Raw genomic sequence first — 23,007 nt, 5'->3', positions numbered from 1 at the left:
AGAGAGAGAGAGGGAGAGGGAGAAAAGGGGGCGAGGGCGCGTCACTGCTGGATGCTATAAGGCGCGCGAACCTCCTCGACGGGGGCTCAGACTCGCAGAGTCCACGTTGCCGGCAGCGCGAGGGACAGACCGGCGACCGAATGAAGCTGGGACCATGAATAACGGCGCGGATGTGTGAATGAACCCTCAGAGTTCACCGCAGACTCGCAAAATGAAGCGGGTGACCTGAGAAGCCGCATCTCCTGCGGGTCTAAAGTGGGACGGAGCGGAAACCGCGCGGCTTTTGGTGCGTTTTCTGTCCCTGGATGTTGGTCACTCGAAAAGCCCTGGACGCAAGTGTCCGGATGAATCCGTCGCTTCCGCATTCTGATCTGCACCGGTGACAAGTGAACCTGCACAGGCAGACAGCGGGACTAGTCGAAGACAAAAACGCCCCAGATTCACAGAGATGTCCTACGATGCCCTGCTGGGAGACGTCGTCGCTCCGGTGCCATTGCGCGCGGCGATGCGCACAGCTGCCCGGTGCGCCTAGTCTGACCGCCGTGCGTTATGCGACTCGTCGACCCGAGGCACCTTCCGCAACTGATGTCCCTGGAGGACCACGAGCCCACCATGGTGGGAGGGACCCTGGGGCCCCGCAACTCTACGGCGGCGGCGGAGGAAGGGGCTCCGGGTCAGCAGCACCAGTCCTTCCCCTGGGTTGTGACCCTGCTGGCCGGCGTCCTGATCACGACCATCGTGGTGGATGTTATCGGGAACATGCTGGTCATCGTGTCCGTGTTCAGGAACAGGAAACTCAGGAAAGCAGGTAGAGGTGTGGCGTCCGTTCACGTTAGTCGGCTTGTCGGCTTCGGAGGTAGCAAATGGAGAAGTCAAGCCAGAGTGAAAAGGTGTTGAAGTCACCTCGCTGTGCTTGATGTTGCAGGTCTGTCATGTCCTGTCTATTCACTGTTGTGACCCTATAACGTCCGCGATCCCCTTTATTAACGGGGAGTTTATTTCTTTCTGGGGGTGCCACGTCGAGCTCAAGTCGTAGTGTGCTTGCAGTGGTTTTATACTCCGATACTCTGCAATTTCTCGTGATGTTCCTATAATATTCCAACAGTTTAAACCCAACCCAGAGCTGAAACAACTTTTAGTGATCGTGAGATATTTGTAAACGCATGTATATTTATATATTTAGCATGAAACGCAATTCTAGTCTCCTGCGCGAACGCAACGAGGAATTTGGGACATTTGATTTCACAGTAAACTCGCTTTGATGCGGGGAAGAGGACAGATCTGGTCAGAGCGGTCGACTCGCTCCTCTAGGACTCAGTTCTCCGCAACGCCGCATTTTTCTGCCACCGTCATGCCGAGGGGGGAATCGAACGCGCTCCCGCTTGATGTGTTCGTCGAGGACACTTTAACGAGATGTTCGGCTGCCGCAGACGCTCAGAATAAAAGCGCCGCCCGACGTGTTGTTGTAGTTTTATGAACAGGAAGATCTGTCAACATTAGTGCGGGACAACAGTGGCGGTCCGGACGCTTGGAGCGGCTCTGCGGCTGCGGACTGGGAGACCTGCCAGTTTGGCTCTCAGTCAAGGACTTTTAGAAACTAAAAGCGGTGAAGCTCTAGTTTGTGGCTCCCTGGAATTGATGTGTGAGGCCGCACACCGATGCGGACAGCAAGCCTTCAAGAGCACCGCTGTGCATAAATATCCCGGGGCACTTAGGAACCCTCAAACACACAGACAGAGGGAAAATCAATCCAGGCTCCTAACTCTTGTGTCTCACTTAGCAGCAGGCTCCCACGGAGCCTCCTCTGGTACTAAATATCACATTAAAGGCACTTAGCGAGGATGCGCGCCTTCTTCGCACTTACATGACAACGTATGAATACCGATGAGCCGTTTGGCCGTTTACTGGTGAAGCCTAACTTCCTGTGAGGCTTCGACATTAACCGTCCGGGCAGGAGAATCGATTCACCGCCCCCCCCCCCTTTACATCAGAGGACCGTTGATGTTAGAGAAGCTTATCTGTGAAAGGTCAAAAGGTTGCAGGGTCAAACCCCAGATCTGCTGGGAGAGTGTGGAGGACGAAGGTGACCGTGGCCCCTCTGAAGGCCCGGGTGAGCGGCCGCCAGCGGGCGAAAGCACCCGTCGCCCCGGTTTGCCTCGTCAGTGGACTCGGTGATCAACGGGAGGTTGGGCCGAGAAGATCCCGCGCAGAGAATTCATTGCTGACCAGCAGCACGCTGCTAAATGTTATGGAAGGCTGCGAATCTCTCGGGTTCTCGATTCAGTGTCAGGGCAGGTTTTGAGCTAAAAGTCGAAATATAACGGCGCTTCCAGTTTCCTAACAGTCTTTACGATCCAATGTTAAAATGTTTCACTACTTTTCACCACAACGGGCAGAGCAACAGTAACCGCTAGGTCTGATTGGATGTTTTATCAAAGATGTCCTACCGTTATATGGTTGTACAGCTGCACATGTGGATTTGAAAGGTGTGCTGCTCTGGTGCGTTCACATGCTGACGAGAAACTTTGACAGCTGACCGTTGAATGTACAGAGCTGCTCCCCGGAGCAATGTTGGCTGCTAAAGTAAATTTGACAGACGATGGTTACACCTGGGCATTGCGAAAAGAAGAATGTTTTACCGCTTCGCGGTTCTGCCGCTTGATTAAAATCCCCATCCAGATGATTAACGATATTATCGCACGGTTGCCGAGAGATTTGAAATATCCACCAGCCACTGAGGCTGGTTGATCGAAAGGTTATTTCCGTGCCCTGATCCTGTGTGAATGTTGAAAGTGTTGAAGTCAGAGGACTTGTTTGAAAAGAGGACAAATATAGACCTGAGATCGATGTCATATTTGCAAAGGCAAAAGTAATAGACAGCTTTGGGCTCATATGCGCCGACAACCTTGTCAAAATTTTATTCAGACTCTAAGGGACGTGGTGTCTGATATCGATATCAGTATTGGGACAATGGTGCAACACTTTCAGACAGTCTCTCCTGAAATACATCCATAGCGCCGCACTCATTTGTACGCATCCCAAGTGAATAGAAATATGCGGAACAAATGAAAAAGGAGGGTTTAGAGAGAAGTTCGACCTCTGGCTCCTCTCTCACCTCTGCGTAGCTGACCAATCACAGCGTGAAGCGGGCGTGGATGTCGGCGTCTCTCGGCTTCGGAGAGACAGTCACCTAATCGGGCGTCAGAAGGGTGTGGGGGGGGGGGAGAGGGTTTCTGAAGCTGTTCCAGCGTCCGCCAAAAAGTTCTGAGGAAGTATAATAGCAGCTTAAGAGTGGAAAGAAAAACAGTAGTTAATGCCAAGTTGCTGACGTTTTTTTCTCCAGGGAACTTTTTCTGTATTTCGAATAAACGCTCCATGCAGACCAGTGTTAGACAGAAAACTTAACACCTAGTAAGGAGAAAGTAAAGGATGGTTCCTTCTGCTCATCTGTTATTTCACAAAAAGAAAGAAAAAATATAGTGCAGGTAGGTGCGTAGTAGGTGCACACTGCTGTGTCTTCTTCCCAGTTCTTCTTTCCATCGTCGTCCAAGGACTTCATCAAAGAAGGAAATGAGGACCTCAACGATTAGTTGATTATTTGAGGAGTCACTTGACAGAAAATTAATCAGCAACTGTTTTGATAATTCAATAATCATCATTTAAGCAGAAAAAAAGAGAAGAGACAAATGTTTTCAGTTTCCTGCTTCTCAAATGTGAAGATTTGTAGCTTTTCTTTGTCCTACATGACATTAAACTCCATATCTTTGGGTTTTGGACAGTTGGTTGGACAAGACCAAACATTAGTTAACATTAATGAATGTATCTGCTTGTGCCCCATCTTTAGTTCTCTACACTTACTACATTGGACCTCTGGCTTAAAACTGGACTAAATTGGACTGACAAGTGAACATTATTAGATGTAAAGGTTAGATATAACTTTAGTTTCAACAGCATTTCAGTGACTTTATTTCAACATGGAGGTAGGACCTGCGTCACATTGAGTCCTCTATTGAAATTCTGCTTCGAAAATGGTTAAATGTAACCTAGGTCAGGCCCATTTTAACATAAACATCTAAACTTGCAGCAATTTCCCTTTAAACTCATCCTACTTTTGAACTTGTTCAAACCAGTTTTACTTGTGCAACGTAGCACGGACGTCTTGACCGCAGAGTGGGAGAAAATTTACACGTCCATCTAAATTACACGTAAGCTTTCGAGAAGTCAGCAAAACGAGAGAAAAAGAGGTAAACAAAGAAGAAGGGGAGGGTGTAGTTGGCGGGGTTTATAAAGGAATTATCTTTGTCCAAGGTAATTTTCTGTCCCCTGAGCATTTAAATCTGCTGCTTCCAGTTACCTGTTCCCAATCATGTTCCGGAGCCCCCAGACTTGTCACGGCGACAAATTGGCATCACCTTGAATCAATGCACGGACAACCATTTTCTGTCTTTCCCTGCAGCTCGTCACAGCTTTCAGTCAACAAAGACAAGTCATTTATTTCCTGCTTTTCCATCAGTCCGGCGGTTCTGCAGATACCTGGAATTCCTGAGCGAGAGTATAACGATTGGAGTTGGAACTGGGTGAATTGTTCACCTTTCCCATTTATTCTTCTCGTCACCCCCTCATCTCCTCCCCATGCAATTCTTCCCCTCTCTCCTATCCTGCCTTTCCTGTCCCCACCGTTTGATACATTCCCTTAAACTCTTTTTCCTCACCTTTCATCTACTCTCCTCGCTGTCCTCTCTTTTCAATCACTCTCCTCTCCTTTTAATTACTCATCTCTTTCCTCCGACTTGGCCCTGCCAGGTCTCTCGTCTCACTGATTTTCTTCTCTGGATTCCTACCCTTTCTCCTGTCTACCGCTTCTCTTCTCCTGCTGCTGAATTATTCTCCTCTTCCCCCTGTTTTCCCGTCGTCCCACTCCATCCATTCATCGCCTCTCTCCATCTGCCCTGTCAGAAACACATTACCTGATCATCAGTAAAGTCCCGTCACAGTTCATCGTGTCAGTGTCACCAGATCTGAACAAAACAGCAGATATTTCATTAATAATTTGCACAGACTCAGTATTTCTGCTTGGGCTGCAAAAACACCTGCAAATAAAGCTCCTTTAATATAGTCTGGGATAGAATATTGTATGGAAATAGCTGTAATTGTCTACATCTGAAAAGGCGATTACCACGTCAATGTAGAAGCACGTTTTTACCTGCGTGACTTGCCTTTTTATGCACTGGTACCACTTGCTAAATTCAAGGCACCTTGTGGGGTTTTCATTGTAAAGACAATTTTTTGAACATTTTCAAACCTGCATCGTGTACATCCATGTTTGCGACGCTGTCGGTGTCCTCTTCTTCCTTTCCTTTGTAGGTGCATTTGCTACGTTTCTTGGCACATTACTGCCGCAAACTGACAATCAGTGAAATGGCGTGAAAGTGTTGGCAGGGATGCGATTCATATCGCGTTGCACGCTTGTGAATGATAAAAGCCAAACAGGAACCCAGTCATCAAAGCATTGCTCCACAGCACAACGCTTCTGTATACCTCTTGATGGAGACTTTGGATGAAAAATTGTTTTAATTCTTTCTTGTCATACACACAGTACCACAAATAACTTCACAATCTGTTCTAAAACAACAGGATAATAAGTCATCTTAAAGTCTGTGATATTCAAACATTTATATGTGATGGGATAAATATCATCAGTCCAGATGGAGTTTGGTCAGTTTTAAGTGTCGGGATGAGACGTGGCGTCACTCTCTGCGCCATGAGAACTAAAGCCGAGCAGATGGCTGTTCTCTGGGTTTTGCACTGAATCCCGAACCAACTGGTATGACAGCTGTAAACGGCCGGGAAGGGGGGACGTGCTCTGAAATACCATCCACTGAGGGGATTTACTCGTAAAGTAAGCTCACGATTCTTCTTTGAACCTCGGCTTCATCTCAGCATCTCAAGACGCAGCTGAGGAACTCTGATGGATCTCACTAAGCCCCGAAGCTCTCAACTAATGAAATTTATTATGTAAATCAGTGAACGCTCTGCAGAAGGTGGCAATGACTTTCACCCAGTTTGGGGGAGTCTGTGATTAACAGATTAGGAACCTACATCAGTAAACATTCAGTACAGTAGCTGTATGGACGGCACTTATAGAGCGCTTTTTCTAGTCTTATCGACCGCTCAGAGCGCTTTACACCACAAGCCACATTCACCCATTCACACACACACATTCATACGGCGCTTTACTTTTCAAACACACATCGGGGGCAGTTTGAGGTTCAGAATCTTCAGTAAGGACACTTCGACATGCGGACAGGAGGAGCCTGGGATCGAAGCGCTGACCTTCCGGGTTGGTGGACGACCCCGCTCCACCTCCTGAGCCCCAGCCGCCCACGCTAAAATGTAGATGTGATGTAGATAAAGCATCCGACGCAGTATAGCCTAGGTACTTTTGCACACCTCATCTTTTAGCCATGTAAGGGTGCTCAGCGCCCTTGAATAAGAGAGCTGCGACCATGACAAAGACCTCCATCGTAACCGGGGAATGCGGAAGTGACGCATCTCGTGGGGAGTCCGTTAGGTCCAAATGCTGCATTGTTCCACCACTGAACCCCATTCATTTTCAGTGCTTCCCAAGCGCGATCACGGGTAAGTCGATTAAATGACTGCATTTTTTGACATCTTAACGCCTCAGCTGACCTCTCATGAATCTAGGCAATAGCGTTATTTAATGCAGCCAGCTTTAGTCAGTGTTTAGCGTAAGATAATAGCTAGTTAGATTGGCAACCATTGACCTCACATTAATTGCAGTTAGTGGCCTTCGTTGGCACACTAAGTTTATCTACGGTTATTAGATTTGTTGTTAAAGTTAGCAACGCTTAGCTGCAACCGTGTTAGTACACCTGATTCCAATGAATGGTAGCTAGTTCAACTAGGTATCATGGCTAGCTTGTCTCTAGCAAGGTTGTTCCTCGGTTAATTCATTCATTACACACATCGTTTTTTTCTTTTAGACGCCGCATCAGTGACGTGTGATAAGGTCCGCAGCATAAACGTAGATGATCACACTAAACGGAAAGTATAACTGCAGATAACTAATTACTTCACGTCTTTTTCTGTTGAAGAGCTGACACGTGAAACCAGGGGAGACTGACTTTGATGACCTAGCAAGCCAATTATCTACAAAGGATCCAAAAAGCAACACGGTATGTAACTGTCAGAAAAAACATCTCTGTATCCTCCAAAACAATCAGAGTTGAATCAGCGCCTCTAAACAACAAAAACTTAACATTATAACCTTCACAACGTAGGATTTATTGCAGGACTGTTAGACTGCATTAATTTAAGCAGGGTGTACCTAATAAACTGGCAACTGTATATTTATATATATGCTTATAGGCTTAAAATAGACACATGCCAAAGATTGTACATTTTATGAGTAGTGGAGTGCAAGTACCATATCCCGCCAACAATAACCCAGACAAGCTCTGTTCCACATTTTGGCAAATATGTAACTAGTGTACATGGGACATACAATTGATCTGAGATACAGAGGCATTTACAAATTGCTTTCAGCTACTCGTCTTCGCTTTGTGTGTGTGTGTGTGTGTGTGTGTTTTAGTGTATATTAAGGGACGAGACTGCACAGCCTTGTGGTGGGACCAGTTCAGGATCATATTTACTCTCCCTCAAACTCAAAACAGCCTCTTAGTCCAGCTGCTTGTGCATAACCACAAAACTAAAGTCATATTTTTAACAGTTGTCAGATAGAACATCAAATGGATTTAATCATATTAATTGCTCCCTGTGACCAATAACAGTGAAAACTTTCACTTCATTGCCCACTAACCATGGCTTGTAGACTTGTGAGGAAGTGAAAGAAATGAGAGACAGATCTCATACTGGGGATTCCAGCTGTCTCTGAAAGGAGAACATGTGCACTGATGCTTAGATGACACTTTGAACTTCAATCCATCCGATTTATACACCTGAAACTAGAATATGTTCTGGTAAATAGGACAGTTCTACTGTGGAGTTTGAATTGTAGCCCAACTTTAATTTGTTGGAACAGTTCTATGTGTACATAAAGAGTTTGCAGGGTGCGGCCTATAGAGAACATTATGTGTAATTGTTGGCCCAACATCACTTAAGTACTTTTTGGATTTAATTTAATTTTACATTACCTCACTATAACGCTTTTTTCTCTCTCTCTTTTAGGAGGTGATAGAGAATCCTAGAGTAAGAGATACGCCTATAGTGACTGATGCAGTAAGTATGAAGCCAAGTACTAAATGTGGCCATTTTATTTAGGTTTATAGGAGCCAATAGCCAATAACCTTTGGTCCTCTGAAATTGGCAGTCTGTCAAATGGCTATAATTACTACATGGTTTTCTTGATACATCTGAACATACCCACAAATTAAAGCAGAGTTTGCACTTGAAGTCCATAGTCATTACTTAATTTCAGGTTCAATGTACTGGAGTACAGAGCCAAAATAACAAATCATTCCAATGTCCAGCTCTCAAAGTTTGGTTCTCTTCTTATGAAGAGCAGTAATACTCGTCATAAAGAGCCTTGCTGCATCATAGAGCCACTAACATGACTGTAAACCCTTAGTCTTGTCATCCTGGGGCTGTTGAGTTGTTAAGAATAAAAAAGGGGATACGCTTAAAGGACCTCTCTGTTTACAATGTGTCCTTCACGTATCCAACACTCTGTACACAATTAATTGGTAAACGTGCTACTTTGGAGCTGACACAGACGTAGTACCCGACTGGTGGCTCGACCAGAACACGACCCTGATTGTTAGACGACCGCCCATTTTCCAAAATCTGCTTTTGACAAAGGGGAAACTTCTCTGAGATACCGTTAATCCACGGATACGGGTTGGATCAGGGTCTGTTGTAAAGAAACTACATGTTTGGAACCAATGGTGGAAAGTAATAGTGACAAAGTACATTTACTCAAGTGGTACACCCCAGGATAGGGGATTCAAATGCATGACTCCGAGACAGTCACTGGGTTAAAAATCACCGTCTTTACCTGCCAGAAGGGTTCAGTAGACGGGTACACAGTCAGAAGATCAGGCACGCAAATCTGACAAGAAGGAGGCAAAAAGGCTGGTCAGATGACCTATCATAGTGAACTTTCTTTGAAATTTTCTAGGGATGTTATGATGTTTTTTGCCATGAGTCTGGTTCGCTGTTTGAATCCGCTGCAAATTCTGTTCGCCTAAGCTGATCCGTGCTGCCGTCCTCCGGGGCAGAGCGAGCTCTAAACTTTTAAAGGCCACGTTTCAAACCTGTGAGGGGGGAGTATCTGATGCTCAAGAGGTAGTTAATGCTTCCTCTTTGTCCAACGAAGACATTAGAGGTTTGACGAGACACTGGCTCGCAGATAGCAAATTCGCCAGAAAACAGCGAAAAGTTTCATTTATGAAGTCATTTATGAAATTAATTCTGCTAAAAAATCTTGTTTCGGCTGCTAACCCATACCAAAATGGGTTTACAATGGTGGTTACATTGATGGAGTTAGTAGAGGCTGAAGCATTTTAACTCTATTATTATTTGTGTTATCATAAATTGATTTCATACATGAGTCTCAAGAAGACATAAGAGCTCATTTCCCTTTGTGATCTTACGAAATCGATCCTGTTTGTCAACTTTAGATTTTAAGGGAGTATGAAGAGGGAAATGTGACGCCTACCCATCATTATACCTTCACAGCTTCAGTATTGGGTGACTGCCTGAGCAATGTCACACCTGGCCATCAGGTGAGAGGAACATTTGTGAAAACTCCCCCCTGTGGGTCTTCAGATAATACACCTTTGGAAAACTGTATGTTCCATTTGTTCTGGCAAAGCATTTTCAGCAGCTTTTAAAGCATGGATGGGCAATTATGTGTCACGGTGGGATGACGGTGCTGCTGTCACTTCAACCGTCGCCGCGCAACACGATTTCACTGCATGTATGAGGAGGGAATAATCTCCTGGGCCTTATTCATGAATACAATGCAAGAAGCAACGCTACAGTCAAAAGCTGGAATTTGACGGAAACTTTGACTCGCTCTACGCGCAGAAGTTTTCCCAAAAACTCAGTTAAGCCTTCACTTAAATGTAGATAAGGACTAGCTTGCTTGACCTCTGACCACACCCCTACACCGATGTCACCATGTGCTGACACACCCTGGAGTACACCTCTACATCGCCGCAACAAGGCTAGTTAAACCACCGGAAGGTACCGTATATATTATAAACGTCCCGTGTGCTCGACTCAAAATGCTTCACAGAAAAGTTACAACACGTCAGTGCACACAAACAGAAAAATTATGAAACGGAGAGAGGCAGAGAGAGAGAAAGACGATGAATAAACAACAATTCAGCCATAAGGTGAGGAAAATTGAAAGGTTTTAAGTTGACTTTTGAGGTGACTTGAGCTAGTCTCTGTGCTCAAGTCCTCAGGAGTAACTAAAAGCCCCTGCGGTGCATTTTAACAAGGCAGGGCGGAAGTCTGGTAAAATATTCTGAGGCCAGGCTATTTAATGCTTTGTAGACTGTGAGGAGGATTTTGTGCTGAACTCAGTGCTGTATAGGAAGCCGGTGGAGTTATAGGCTGAGATAACACCGCAGTTATAGGCTGAGATTTTTACTGAAATGTTGAAAACAATCTGCACTGCACTGTTCTAATAAGAATCCAAGATTGTACGTCAGGTACCTTAACTCCAGGGAGACGGACAGTGGCTGCCTTTTGGATGGAGACGTGGCGAACTGTGGACGTACCCAGAGTGAGACAGGGTGGTGAAGGAGGCTGTGAATGTAGCATACTCGGATTCGGGTTCCCTGCTTTTCCTGGCTAGATGGACGTAGAGCAGGGCGGTGTCTGTTAAATGCTTCCAGTTGCTGCCGAGTGGTGTTGGGCACAGGTGGGAGTGGGTGGTCGGGAAACCGGGTTAGATTGGTGTAGGGGTTTTGTGCGCGAAGGAAGCGGTGGAAACTGTTGCTCGTGCAAGGTTGTTTAATCTTTGTGAGAGCTGGAGCAAAAACAATAGTCACGGCGCTAATGTTAATTAGATGTTGTCTTTGCTATCAGCAGGAACTTGGAGCAGAAATGAAAAGCGGCCCAAGCTTACGAATCGATCACAGTCATGTTAGTTAGTTAGTTAGTTAGTTAGTTAGTTAGTTAGTTTGGTTAAGGATTCGTGGAAACTCATCTGGAGGCTCATGGCGTGTCTACACAGGAAGCGTTTCAGCTGCGTTTTCCTAAACTTGCGTCTGATGGATCAGATACAAGCTCACGTTTTCCAACTGCAACCTTCGAGTCTATTCTCTTCCATTTTACACACATAACTACAGGGATTGTGTGCTGGGCTCTGAGCGCTGCCTCGGCGCGGGAGGCCTAGATTCCTACGTACGACATACTGCGCCTGGACGCATCCCGTGAGGACTGAAGCCGATGCTGCTGCTCTGCTTAACAGGCTGCTTTCACCGTGGTGTGTAGACGTTGTGTAACCACCTACCCTGCTTTGCACATAACCTGCACCCACCAATGGTATAATGTTCACATTCCAGTGTCAAAGTGACAATGATAAGAATCATACTGATGGTCATATAAAGGGTAAAAAACATAAATAAACGGGAACTTATAACAGTTTTAGTTTGTTAGGTAATTTTACGTGTGATAATTAGTTCGTTTATTAATTAATTCATTAATAAAATGCCAATACACGGAGATTTCATCATGTTCTTCTCAAAGGAAAAGTGGTGAATCTGTTTGAATCTACTAAGCAGATGCTCGCCGTTTTATCATCGGGATTGTTTTAGGGTGTCCTTCATCAGAGGGGAGAAGATGAGGCTCAGTAACGATTGGTGAGAACTATAACACATAAATAAATAATCCCTGTGTTCATGTGTATGAACATGTTCACAAGAACATTGGGGAATTGGGCTGGAATGAATGACACAAAGTCGGGCTGGGGCTAAAGCCTACCGTGCTCCTACTGTAATGTGGAGGTACACTTTGGACAAACCGTTGAAATGGTGACACACCTGTGGTGAAATGGTGAAACAGAGCTCAGGTTCAGCTTCGGTCTAACGTGCACTTTGAGCCTAAAAACAACCATTGGCTGCAAGCGATAGAAATCAGGCGAGCCCTGGTAGCTGGTGGTTTTTAACCGGTGAATTTGTCCCGTCTCAGATTCATGTTTTATGGATTGATTTACCAATTTAGTAAATGTGACTCTCTTAAAGATGTCTTGGATTGATTTGACTAGGGTAATGAAAGGGCTGCTAATGATGGCATGTAATGATGCAGAATTTTGTGCTGAGTCCAGATTCACGGAGACCAAAAAGCAGAATTCAAACTGTACAGTGCAAGTCTATGCGCAGGAAAACAGCAGACTGCTTTTCAGGGGAACTGGGAGCAGGTCAGAGACGTTTCTGTGCCCGGAGTTTATCCTGAATCTGGCAAAAATAGCAGGCATGTCATTTGTATCATGTATGTCAGGTCCTAGTTTTTGTCCATGTTGTGTTTGGGAAAGAGATGTTAATGAGTTCTTCATATATAATGTTTGAATACTTTGAGATATAATAAATTGGACTCCATTATATTCCATTGTATTCGGGGGGTGGCAGCGCAACTGCAACAGGTAGCTGGAGGCTTAACAAGCCAGCGAGTGTTTGCTCTAGTGGGGAAGGCGTGTGCTCTGCCGCAGTGCGTAACATGAAGTCACGGCCTCTCTTTTCCCCTTGACATCATGTCTGATGAGTCTGACCTGATCCCAACCACCTGCCCGACCCCGTCCTGCTGCAGCACACCTGCCCGAGGATTCGCACGCTCTGGTGAACTGCCAGATCACTGTGATTTATTTTGCCTCATTTCCTTTAACTGCTCAGATTCTTCATCATTCGCCATAATTCTGCCTGTTTGTGTTTTCAGCGTCGGAGAGGACACGGTTGTTGCTGGAGGCGTGCGACACACAACAAACCCTGCTCATCTTTAACCTCACGCCCTGAGATCCTGACTCTAAAATAAATTTTCTTTACAAATTTCTCTGCTGTGTATTTTCTGTCGTGGGAGGGAAATGTGCAATGTGTGGTTTCTGTCACCGCAACCTCGCAGCCGTTAAAGCGGCACACCGGTCCAAATCTATCTCTGAGTATCAAACACTCTCCTCCCGTAGGCCTGAGAGGCAGCTGCACACAGTCGGAAGTTTCGTGGAGCATGGGGGGTTTTGGTCAGTTCGGATTTTCTTTTTGGAAAAAACAAAAAGTACGCGCCAAAGACTCTTGCCGGACTTTCTTGAGTCTGGTGTTTCGGTTATTAGGGGAAGTAACTGCTTGGCTGACGTGCCCATGAGCCGAAAAGTAAACTACGACCGTCTAAGGTCTGACCCGTGAATGGTTCACGGATCAGCCAATGGGTGAGCTTGGATAGAACAGTTTTGACCAATGGAAGAGCAGGGGCGCAGTTTAGGTTTATGACGTATGGGAAAGATCATCAGACAACTAGGAACCGTTGTGTGATTGCAGCGCTGGTCATGTGAGGGCACTGACAATACAACACCATATATATTAAATCCAGATATAAAATAATGGATTTTGGCTGATGAGACATCAACATTTCTTTACCTCCATATTATTAAGTAGTAAATATTACAGCTTTTAAAGAAATCCAAATGTCCCAGTGAACATGGCAAAAAGAGGTAAAAAAGGATGCGATGTCATGTGTGACTGCCGACTGTAAACTCTCTATGAGAGTAACTCTGCATCTTGTTGTCTCGCCGTGCAGATTCTGCAAAACAGGGCGATGACACACAACTCGAGGGATGTCTCCTCCATTTTTGAACCCCAGACGAATCAAGACAACATTTTCTTATCGACCATCCAGAATTTGCAGCTTAACGTTGATCAAAGGTGATTTTTCACGGACAAGGCGGCATAGAAGCAGGAAACACGTTCTGGAGGCAGTCACGCAGGAGTGAGTATTTGCAGGGAGTGGTTCCAGCGTGACCGAGCTTCCGTCAACATCAAACTCACGCACCCAACTGCTCAGCTGGTTTTGAGGATTGAATCAGAAGTTGTGCATTTAGCCACATTTGGGCAAATATATGAGCAAGTCTATAAAGAACCGAGCATGTGGCCGGACAATGGAGAACTGGACTTTTCATTTCCTTTGAGGCTGAGTCCAAGCTCACTGTGTTTAAGTGCTTGATACTCAAAATACAGATGTAGATTTTGGGTTGAATATCTGTTTAAGCAGAGATAAAATTAGCCCGGGGTATTTTGAGCCGCTGTCTGCTTGGTGTTGGAGCTTTTCGGTATGAAATCTCACAGATACAAACCTTGGTGATGCGTTTGGTTTGGTTGGCCGGAGGACTTGTGGACTCATTCTTGTTTTAATGGACTAGTTCCCAAAACCACTGATTCTCTAGACAGATATTTTCTGATTTCAGTCGGGAAACTTTTCTAACTCTAGCTTGTATTTTTATTTAACACCGATGCACTGAGCAGATTGATTTTTTTCTTAGTTTAAAAAAAACCCATAAAAAACTTAAGACATCTTTATATTCACCAAAGTAAGGTATTGTATAGGCAATGATACTGATACCCAGCCCAAGTTCTAGTTTGGTTTGCCTAAAAGCATTGTGGGTCAGGCGGTAGAGTAACCCCCATGTGTAAATTTGGACCCGTGACTTCCGTACCTCAGAAATCCTGGCCACAGCCCTGAATGTGATATTTGCCAAAGTCAGTTTTACAACCCCCATCTCTTGTTTCTTGACAACATTTCAGTATCAGCCACGAATGTCAGTGGAAGCGTCTGTTCTTCCTACAACCTGACACCAGATTTCTGTATCTGTCAGTGGGTGACAGCAGTGTTTGCTGTCGTACTTCCACCAAATACAAGGAGCAGCGGTCAGAGCTGCCGTCAGGATCAGACCCACCGGCGGCGGCTGCAGTGTTGAACACACTCACACTGGCCAGGGAAACAAATAGCGCGAAGCACGGGCGGAGTGAAGGAACGAAGGCGAGGCTTTCACTTCGAAACAGGCTGTGGTTATGAGATGGCTCCACCGTGCCGGAGTCTGTGAGGGACGCTCCGGTACGAACACACTAACTCAAGAACAACAGACTACAGGAACTTTAAAAAGTTCACAGCGCTGCTCCCTCGAGAGAGCAGATGATCCGATTAGATTTCGGAACGATTCGCTGCATAAATTTGCATTTCACTCTCAATCTCAGTGGGTTCAAAGGGCAAAGATCACACCACACTGATAGATATCTTTCCTAATTGATCCATTGGTTGTCTTAATGAACAGGTTAATTAGCATAGCTGGTAGGGTTTAATTTATCACTAGGGACCTCAGTCTGTTGCCTCCTGTCATCTGACTGTGTTGGTAGAACTGTAAAGTCACATTGCGGGCCTGAAAGTATCTGCCGTGATACATGATTCGCTCTGCATTTAGGATGACAGCTGCCGCTACCGCTTTCTGATGAGGCGCCATTTATAAAGGCTTCATAGACTGTAATGATTGGATTTATTAATGGGTAATACATCATTTGCTAATGCTTTAGAGATCAGTTATAAGACATTAATTTGAGCAACTTTTGTGTTGCCAGGTTCTGGAAAATCCTTCACCAGCACAACATTTTGCTTTTATCTTTTAATTAGTGAGACCTCCCCCATGGACTTTCCACTTCTGGTAAACTGCCGCAGGACATCTGGGCCAAAATCCATTTATAAACTGATCATTAATATTTACAACTGCAGACCTAATATGGTATAAATATTCATTAACTTATCCATAAAGTTGACTTGTTGTTGATCGACTGAAAAACATAAAATAGTACAAATGTATGGAGAAGAACAAACAGTAAATGTGAAGTCTTGCAATGCACCAATAATAATCATCCACTAATATGACAGATAAACAGTCTGGTAATATATCAACATGAACAAAATTAATATTAAGGCACCATCTTGCATTCTGCAAACATTTTGACTTTTGATATTTACGTACATTTTGCTGCAGATACAGCTGTTAATGAATTTCTTTCCTCTGGAATGGAGTATTTTTATATCGTGGTGTGGTCACTTCCTTCTAGGCAAAGCATCGTAATGCGTAATGCGTCACCACTGCTAACGTCAGATAGGATCCATACTGGCATATAAAGCTCCTTCCACACAGTTTAAATGTGTACTGAGGCCATGACAGGAGCTGATACTTTTATCAGAAGCACCTTTAAGTAGCATTAATATATACACTTACAGAATGAATGGTTCTAATGAGACCAGCTCTAGCAGCCTTAATGTCTTCTTCAATCATTCAACTACTCGGGGAATTGAACCTCTAACCCTGGCAGTGTTTTCTCTCTTCGCTTATTAACATAACTTACAAAAGAGGAGGGATATTGTTGGGAATAGCTGCAAAGGGCAAACGCAGTAATAAAGACAGAAGCACGGACAAATATATATTGACTGGCGGTTAACAAGTCCCCCGTCTCTGTGCTCCGAGCCACAGCTCTTCCCTAATTAGCCTTGTGTGACGTGCCAGAGACAAAGAGTGGTTGTCCAGAATATTAACGATGAAGCTTCTCCATAATGAAGACAGAGTCAGGGGGTGATAAATACTGAACGGTGCCGCATAGTTTAGCAGGTAGAACAAGGTGCTTCTAACGTTGCCACAGCTAAGCGCCGCACTCTGCTCTGGGTGTGAGGAGGTATGCGCTGTGATAAAAGCTTCCACCGAAACGTATCAGTTACAGCAGCTGCAGAGCAGTAGGACAAACGTCTCAACCACTGCAGGGATTCAACCTGACACCAGCCAAGTTTCAGACACACCGCACGCTCAGTTTTAGTTAGTCCTGCTGCAGGCCTAGAGCGTAAAATTCAGATGCAAATGGCTCCCAGTTAAGGTGAAGGGCGGACAAAGCATTTTTAGTGTGGCTATCTGTAAGGGTGGGGCAAGAAGCTGGATGTTATGACGGCAGGGAATTGATGGAGTGAGCGTATTTGCTGTTGGTACAAGAGATCAATAAATAGGTGACAGAAAAACATTAGCATTTACCTCTAATGGCCCCTAGCATCTGCGGATTGTTCTGGTCATATGATTTGGCACGTAATATAAAAAAAAAAGAAGCTAAACTGAAAGGGTAATTTATTACAAATAAGCCATTAGTGTAGATTTATGAGGGCAACAGTGAAGATTTACGAAGGAATTTACCCAACAGATGATAAAAAGTTGGCTTTTTTCTGTAGATGCTTCACGTATTTCGGGCAACGTCCCGCTGACACTTAGATACGCACATCCACAATAGTGCCGGAAGATTTGAGTGTCATTTTCCCCCAGTAAATATTGGGGGAAATGGATCGAGTATTTCAAGTATTTCAAGTATTTCGGGTGTAGAAGTAATAGTGCAGGACACGCTAAGATGGTATTCCAAAATATTAAGCTGCAGGCTACGTGTGTATTATTTTTACAGTAAATAAACAAAACTCCATCAACTATTTATATTGTGGCAGTAGCAGGACTAAGAAGTGACCGGGAGACGATACAAGTATTTAAATCAAAATGCAGAACTGCTCCATGGGGTTAAGGGCCCTGCCCAGAGGCTCAGAGGGTTCACTGCTTTTCCAGTTTCTCCACATATTTAACCTTATTCTGGTTATTTTGGATTTATCCAAATAATTCCAGTGAACTAATAATCAGAAGCCGTTAAACTAACATGTTTACCTCTACGATTTCAGAATTAGTGCAAATCCAACCGAGTGGCTGTTGCCAAAACGACCACCGTGGCCTTTCGCTTTAACAGTCAACAATAAAGCAAACAGCTTTTTTTTTTTGGAAGGATCAGCTTTTTATTGGCAAAGATAAGGGCATTTTGGGGAGGCAAAGCGCTAAGAAAACTTGAATAAACTCCAATCCACCTGCTGCTGTGGCTGGCATTCAAACCAGTGTTTACTGCTCTCCTGATGGAACAACAGTAGTCCATCATTATGAACTTATTTCCGACGAGGTGTGTGTTTGAGTGTGTGTGAGCCATCTGAAGTGGTTAGAGAGCAGATTGCTGGACTGAAAGTGCACACGAGCAGTTGGGACGGTTGTATCATTAGCCTGTAATGATGCCAGAGGCATTAAAGTGGCAGTGATGAGTTTTGGAGAATCTAATGATCCAGATGCTATTAAAGTGAAGTTCGAGTGAAATATGATCTGACCGGGAGTTTAGCTGTATGGTTTTTGTCTACTGCTTCACTTGGAGACTCTTTTTCCTCTCCCATTTCTTTCAGTAACATCTTGTTTGTGTTCAGAGTTGTTCTGAGCTCCGTGCTCCCAGTTTGTGTTTTCTTTTTTTTGGTGTTTTTCTGTATATCTGAAGGAACTCACTTCTTTTTTGTTGTGCTGTTTTTACATTTGTTGGCTCCAAATCTTCCCTCTCTCCCTTTCTGTTCTACTCCAAACCTGCCCTGCTTTTTCCCTTTAGCTTCTGACTATATCATCTTATACATAACCGTTTTTTTATGTTTAAATTCAACTGCTAGGAGAAAAAAGTGACATTACACTTTTTGTGACGTTACATTACAGCTGCAACCAACAGTTTATTTCCAGTTAATCTCTCGATTATCTTTGTGACCAATCGATTCATCATTGAATCTATTTAATCACAAAAAATGGGAAAAATGCTCCCAAGTTCACAAGACATGACCTCTTTAAATGGACTGTTTCATCCACCCAAGAGGCCAACCATTGTCCAAAGTGTATCATAGTCAACATTTTATTTATAAAACAAAGTTTAAGGTTGATAAACTTGCTGTTTCCCAAAGGAAGTGGAAGAAAGTGTAAATACAAGAAACATGGGTGTAGCTCAACTTCAAGCAGCCACTGGTTTCAGTTCTTTTCGACCTTCGAGTTGTAAAAATTGACTCACAGAGACATAAAATCTTTTTCAAAGGGATTACTTTACTGCATGGGTGCACTGAAGGACAATCCCACATCCCGAAGCTGCTGCTCATCTCCCCAGAACCGTTGCACTGACAACCTTCTGTGTATGGTTAGACATTCAAACCCAGAAGACAATGACCAAAAATGCAAAAAGAATCATCATCAGTTTGTTTTTCCTTCCATTAAAAAGACTGACATTTGCAAATCGCACAGTATCTACTCGGGACTTGTTTAAGACTTGTTTTTCAGCCATCCACCATTTACACATTTTATTTTCCAGACTTCACTTCCAACAAAGGACAAAAAGCTCCCGACCTTTTTTCCTTCCAACCCCTTATCACCCATCTACAAACACACTTTTTGATTGGTTGAGGCTTGCTGCTCAATAGTTACACCTTGTCTAGCCAACTGCCTGGCAATATGTGCACAGGGATCGTGGACAGGGAAGTTTGTAGGAAGCTATCAACACTTCTGAAACAAGATACGTCTGAATGTGCAGAGAAACTACTGCCAGTTGCTCGCTAGATGCCCAGACGTTGCTTGCGTGATGCGTCTGGCATAGACGACACTTGACATTCAAATCTTAAGGGGCGGAGCACTGTTAAACACACCAACAGGTAGCTTACCTGATTACCTACCTTAATCAAGTTTCACCTCTTGACAAGTTGATTTGAGTAGAATATGAGGAGAAACCAATGGCTGCCTGGAAGACAGAAAATCATTTGAAAATGTTCATAGATTCTAATGTTTGTCAGTATTGTGAAATAAATGCAATTTGTATTTATACACTAGTATGACCGTTTAATCAGAAAGGCTGGAGGTGCCTATGGGCTAAATGCAGTTATCACACAACTCTACATTGACCATCTCCAACACATGATTCTGATTGTCTTTACAACTGATAAACCAAAATAATGTTTACACACCGTTCATACAGTTGTTTGAAAGCTCCTGTCATGTCTTCCTCCCCTCGCTCTGCAGGAAACGCCTTCGTGGTGAGCCTGGCCCTCGCTGACTTGGTTGTCGCCATCTATCCCTACCCGCTGGTCCTGTCCGCCATCTTCCACGACGGCTGGATCGCTGGCTACATCCACTGTCAGATGAGCGGCTTCCTCATGGGCCTCAGCGTCATCGGCTCCATCTTCAACATCACCGGGATCGCCATCAACCGCTACTGCTACATCTGCCACAGCCTCAAGTACGACAAACTCTTCTCCAACAGCAACACCATGTGCTATGTCGTGCTCGTCTGGGCGCTCACCATCCTCGCCATCGTGCCCAACTGGTTCGTGGAGTCGCTACAGTATGACCCTCGAGTGTACTCCTGCACCTTCGCCCAGTCGGTCAGCTCGCTGTACACCATCACAGTGGTTGTGGTGCACTTCATCCTGCCGATCAGCATCGTCACCTACTGCTACCTGCGAATCTGGATCCTCGTCATCCAGGTGAGGCGGAGGGTCAAGCCGGACTCGCGACCCAAAATCAAGCCGCACGACCTCCGCAACTTCCTCACCATGTTCGTGGTGTTCGTGCTCTTTGCCGTCTGCTGGGCGCCGCTGAACCTGATCGGCCTGGCGGTGGCGCTGGACTCCAGGCTGGGCCGGGCCATACCGGAGTGGCTGTTCACCGCCAGCTACTTCATGGCGTACTTCAACAGCTGCCTCAATGCCGTCATCTACGGCGTCCTGAACCACAACTTCAGGAAAGAGTACAAGAGGATCGTCCTGATCATCTTCAAATTACACTGCTGAGGCGACACACTGAGAGGAGAGGCAACGAGCGGAGGTTATTTTAACTGTGACGACAAGAAAAGACTATTAAAAAGCTGTGAACGAAAGAAAGACGACTTGACCTTGACAAAGAGATGAGAGCAGTAGTAATGAAAGGGAAATGAAACAAATGAAGGTAGTAAGAAGAAAGAAAAACACTTTGTATGAGAGAGAAAAACAGAAGAACTCTAAAAGCTGGAGGAGTAGAGGTGGAGGGCAGAGACAAAGTGAAATAAATGATGCCATGCTGAGAGTTATCAGTCATGCCTTCAGGGAAACTGAGAGACTTAAAAATACAGAGAGGGCAGCAGAAACCAGAGTTTGGAAGTAACTTTTAACTTAGTAACGTGCTTCGTCATGACTTACTATGGTAACAAAGTCATGAATTACTGTCTGAATTAAAATATACTGAAAGTTCCTTCTCACATTATTTCCAACTTCATGCTGTGATGTTGGATTATCCAAACATTGTGATCACCTTCTTCCCACTGATCCATTCTGATGCATAAACGCCTCTATAATCTAGTTTCAAGACAGAAATAGTCCAATACTGTGATTTTTGTTAAAAGGATAGAAGACTGTTTTATGTCTCCTGGTTGTTCGCAGAGGAGAAAACTGACTAAAGCTGATTTCGGAATGAAAAGAGGGTTTTTTACAAAATGATTATTTGTTGACTAGAATAACTAATTGGTGCTCTTTGGAAATATTACTTAGTAAGATGTACTTTTTAGCACTGCATCAAGATTTAACATGAGCTCTGACGGAGGCTGATAGTCGCCTCAGCTGTAGTCCTGTTTGTATACAGTAATTTTGATATTTTAAATTTGACATTAATGGTGTTTCGGGGAATGAGCCAAACTCCCAATGGAATAAAGAAAGTAAAAGAAGGATGGATGGATGGATGGAAGGATGGAAGGATGGATGGATGGATGGATGGATGGATGGATGGATGGAGGGGCAAGACAGATGTTGACTGAGTTGGACCAGAGTCACGAACGTGATTACATTATAGTCAGCAAAATCAAACCTTGCGATCTGACTCTGACTTGACTTGAAATGACTTGATATCATTCCAAAAAAAAAAAAAAAAAAAAAAATCCGAGAACTGATCTGAGATTTTTGTTGAAAATTTCATACTTTTGGTTCCAACTGAAAACTCTGGATGAAATTACAAACAATTTCAACTTTTGCCGTACAAATTTCAAACCTGCAGTCTTTCAAACCAAAAACATATCTTAAAGAGTGGCTTAACACCAGGCTGAAGTGCAGTGTTTTGCTGCCCCCTCTCGTTGAAGGTTTCAAGCCTGTTCCACCAAACGCTGGGGGTGGGTGGGTGAGTGCGGTCAGAAACGTGCTCTGTTGCACCTGCAACCACACCCAACAGTGACGCCGTGGGGTCCTGGAGTACACCTGTACGTCACCGCAGCCAGGTGAGAAGTTAAAGCCCTGGGGGTCAGTAAAGGCCCCTCTTTAAAATTCATGTATGACACGTCTGTCTTGCGTTGCAGTGGCTACGGCACGAGACGCACTAATCAGACCAACATCAGCACTGTCACTGACAAACGCAGCCTTCTCGACGGTAGTTGTGTGGGGAAAATCCCTTTCGGACCACAGGGGATTTTTTTGTTGCGGTACCTTTGTTGGCCTTGAGGGGGCACATTAGCAGCAAGGTTGACCCGCCATTCTATATTCATATTTATTGATGAACCCTCTTGATACAGAAGCCCTTGCGCACTGGTAAATCAAATATTTAAAAAAAAACAAAACATTACCTTGTAATGCAAATGGTGAAGTCTCTACCTCACAGTCATCAAGACTAGAAGTCAGTTTCTTGGGGTCTTCAAACTGGTCTCTTACTCACACTGGACTTTATAGACCGTTTTTCTCGAGAAACAGGTTTTTCGAGAGTTGGACAGTTGAAGCATTAAAGAGTTGGAGAAGAAAACGGTATCTGTTAAGACCACGATATCCCCATCACAGACTGACCACACTGTCAAGCAGATCCACGGTATATCCTGAGAGCCCAAGCGCCATAAATAGCCATCAAAACTCACAATAAATGTCATTTTCAACAGAAAAGTCTACGATCTCAGGTTTCTCTCTGCCAGGGTGCACTTTGTACACCTGATAATAACAGGAATGTAAAAGACATAAGACTGAAAGCTATTACAACATTTCACGGTACAGACAACTGTGTAAACAAAATACTGTGAATCAGTTAATTATTTAATTAATCATATTATTGTAAGATATTTACAAATGGTTCTGGACATCTATATTTTTGGTTGTTGGGTGACAGAAATCAACACTGAG

At 44.4% G+C, this 23,007-nt stretch overlaps 1 protein-coding gene across 1 annotated transcript; it reads left to right on the top strand.

The window, feature by feature from the left end:
* The first annotated feature begins 549 nt into the window (after positions 1-549).
* On the top strand, positions 550-20,676 carry mtnr1al (melatonin receptor type 1A like). The gene is made up of 2 exons (XM_040120064.1): positions 550-808; positions 19,907-20,676. Exons 1-2 carry the CDS (start codon positions 550-552, stop codon positions 20,674-20,676), a joined length of 1,029 nt encoding a protein of 342 aa, XP_039975998.1.
* Positions 20,677-23,007: the final 2,331 nt, after the last annotated feature.

This window comes from Xiphias gladius, chromosome 23 (assembly GCF_016859285.1).
Source record: "Xiphias gladius isolate SHS-SW01 ecotype Sanya breed wild chromosome 23, ASM1685928v1, whole genome shotgun sequence".
In the NCBI taxonomy this organism is placed as follows: Eukaryota; Metazoa; Chordata; class Actinopteri; order Istiophoriformes; family Xiphiidae; genus Xiphias; species Xiphias gladius.
Note: the sequence above shows the minus strand (reverse complement) of the source record. Positions and strands in the feature narration are given on the sequence as shown.